Raw genomic sequence first — 2,405 nt, forward strand, 5'->3', positions numbered from 1 at the left:
GAAATCAGGGTGGTCAGGTTATACATGGTCTTCGAAAACACCCTTATCTGCTTCTTACCCTAATCACTTAGTGCGACCTTTGGGGAGGCATCAGATTGCTTTTCGGTTTGCATGTCGTGGTATCTGTCGTACTATACATTTTCCTAATTTTAATGTCCTTATTTTCTGTTGCTGAGTGTAGTGGTCCATGAGCCTCCTGGCAGGTCCGAGTCTTACGAGCTCGCGGCCTCGAGCTCAAGAAGCTTGTAACAAACAAAACAGGGAATTTTTATATCGCAGTTTATAAGATTATTTGCACTCTATGAATGAAGTATAAATGAATTTGAACTTGAGCTGTGTGGATGTAAGAGGTGATGTCTTGATGAAGCAATAGTAACAAGTACCGGAACGGGGCGCTGCACTTTCATCTATTCCCATACCATTGCTGCACGCTGCAACCTCAGCCTTTGGTAACGCGCCGCGCTGTGCATCGGCTATCCATAAGCTTACAGTTCCGAGGGGTTGCACCTTTGCACTCGTGTGCATGATGCCTGAGCTGTTATCCCTTATACTTGCGGCCAACGGTTGGCCCACCCCGCCCTGAGCCGCGGGTTGTCGGGACCTTGGGTCCACCTCCCTCTGCATCTTCTCTATCAATCCACCTTAGCAACATATCCATCCATCCATTATCCTTACATCGTAGATACCCTGCAGTCCCGCTCAGCGAGCAAGCCAAGCCAACCCACGCCGCTGCGTTCCAAAGCTGTCCCCCCCCAAGTGCGCCGCCTTACAGGTTACTATAATATGGTACCGCACATCGCAGCTGCCATACTTGGTACACTCAGCCACCGAATGAACCAGCCAGCCGCGGCACCGCCATGGCAAATACCCGCGCATCACTGTCCCTTCCTGCTCACTCACACGCACATGCCCGCATGCCAGCCATAATTCAAAGCTATGTACACTCCCCACACAATCTGCCAGCGTGTGCGCATGTGCGTATGTGTGCCACGAGCGCTTCGCAGCAGACAACATTTGTTCCTCGACCCATTTCATCCTCTACAGGCGGCCATTTTCGTGCAGCCTCCCCTGCCGCGGCCCACACCCCGAACTGTCACCCGGTATCCTTCCATGTTGTCACATGGCAGGGTCCGGTGCCAATCAGCCCAACGAAGGGAGGAGGTTGCAGCTCAGCGACGGTAACGGCCGTCATCAACACTGTAGCCCTGCAGTAGGGCCGAACTACAACGTGTCCCCCTCCATTCATCAGCCGTCCAGCACGGCAGCCGCGAGCCGCCACAACGTACCGTGCACCGCAGTGAAGTGATATGAAGTGTGGTGGGGTGGAAGAGCGCATCCAAGGTCATCCCCGCAACGAACAACAACACGCTGCTTGTTTTGCTATTCGCAGATCGCCACCCACAGCGCTCACGTCGCTGAAGCCTTACGCCGTTCATGCAGCGAGCATGTTACCGACTGCGCTGGCTTCGGCACTCCCACATTGCGTTCCAACCCCTCGTTCCAGCGCCAACTACGCCCCACAGCGCATGAAAGCCTGGGGACGCCTCCCAGACGCGAACCCCTGCCCGATGCGCACCCGCCACACGGCATTTGAGGTGCTCCTCTGGCAAGTAGCTCCCTCTTCCCCATTCTCCTCTTCCCCGCTCTATGTGGCTACATACGTCGAAGACGCCGCACCCCACAGACTGCAGCAGCTGCAGGGACCCCGCTGGCCTCCTCTTCCGTGGCAGCAGCAGCAGCAGCCGCGCAGGCGCACAGATGTGGCCCTACAAGCCCCGCCGCCTCCGCCTCCTTCGCCCTGCCTTCACAACTCGAACTGGTCTCCAAACTGGTGGGATGGCAGGGTCTGGCCCATGCCGTCCAATGTCTGGCCCAAGCCCAGCGAGCCCATCTTGTACTGGGCGATACGGCGGAACACCTCCGACAACACGTGCTGCGAAATGGGAATAAACAAAATGCGATGTACGAGATAAGTTATGAGAAACAAAACTGGCTCCTGGCAAGCCGTTGAGGACAGAAAGAGATAAGAGATTACTCTGTATACGAGGAAAAACAAGGGTAAGAATATACCCTGAAAAGCCGAGGAGAGGGACGAGGGACAGGCCCAGGTGCCACAAGCCTGTCTACTGCAATCTAGTTTGGGAAGATGCAGGGGGCCCGTGGAAGGCCTGCCGGTAGCTTCAGCGGGGAACGACCTTTTTTGTGGAGTAGTCGTTCCTCGCTTTCTGGGCTAATGACCTGTACGTAGCCCGACAGCCTGCCCTACTTCTCACAACGCCCGCCAGAATCGTGGTGAAAATTCTCACTCTCCAGCCTCACCGTGCATCAACTACAGGCATGACGACGCTGCCGGGCGCCTAAACGCGCGGCCAGGCCGTTCAGCCTCGCCTACCCGGCACGAACTG

The 2,405-nt window shown here is 56.0% G+C and overlaps 1 protein-coding gene across 1 annotated transcript in view; it reads right to left on the reverse strand.

The window, feature by feature from the left end:
• VOLCADRAFT_108632 (uncharacterized protein) overlaps positions 1–1,920 on the reverse strand; it is a gene marked incomplete at its 3' end in the record, with an annotated part of 4,570 nt that extends 2,650 nt beyond the window's left edge. The window contains exon 1 of the mRNA XM_002959444.1: positions 901–1,920. Within this exon, the coding sequence (XP_002959490.1) occupies positions 901–925 (25 nt within the window). The 5' untranslated portion in view covers positions 926–1,920. The remainder of the gene's footprint in view (positions 1–900) is intronic.
• Between the last annotated feature and the right edge of the window lie 485 nt (positions 1,921–2,405).

This window comes from Volvox carteri (assembly GCF_000143455.1).
Source record: "Volvox carteri f. nagariensis unplaced genomic scaffold VOLCAscaffold_252, whole genome shotgun sequence".
NCBI classification, from domain to species: Eukaryota; Viridiplantae; Chlorophyta; class Chlorophyceae; order Chlamydomonadales; family Volvocaceae; genus Volvox; species Volvox carteri.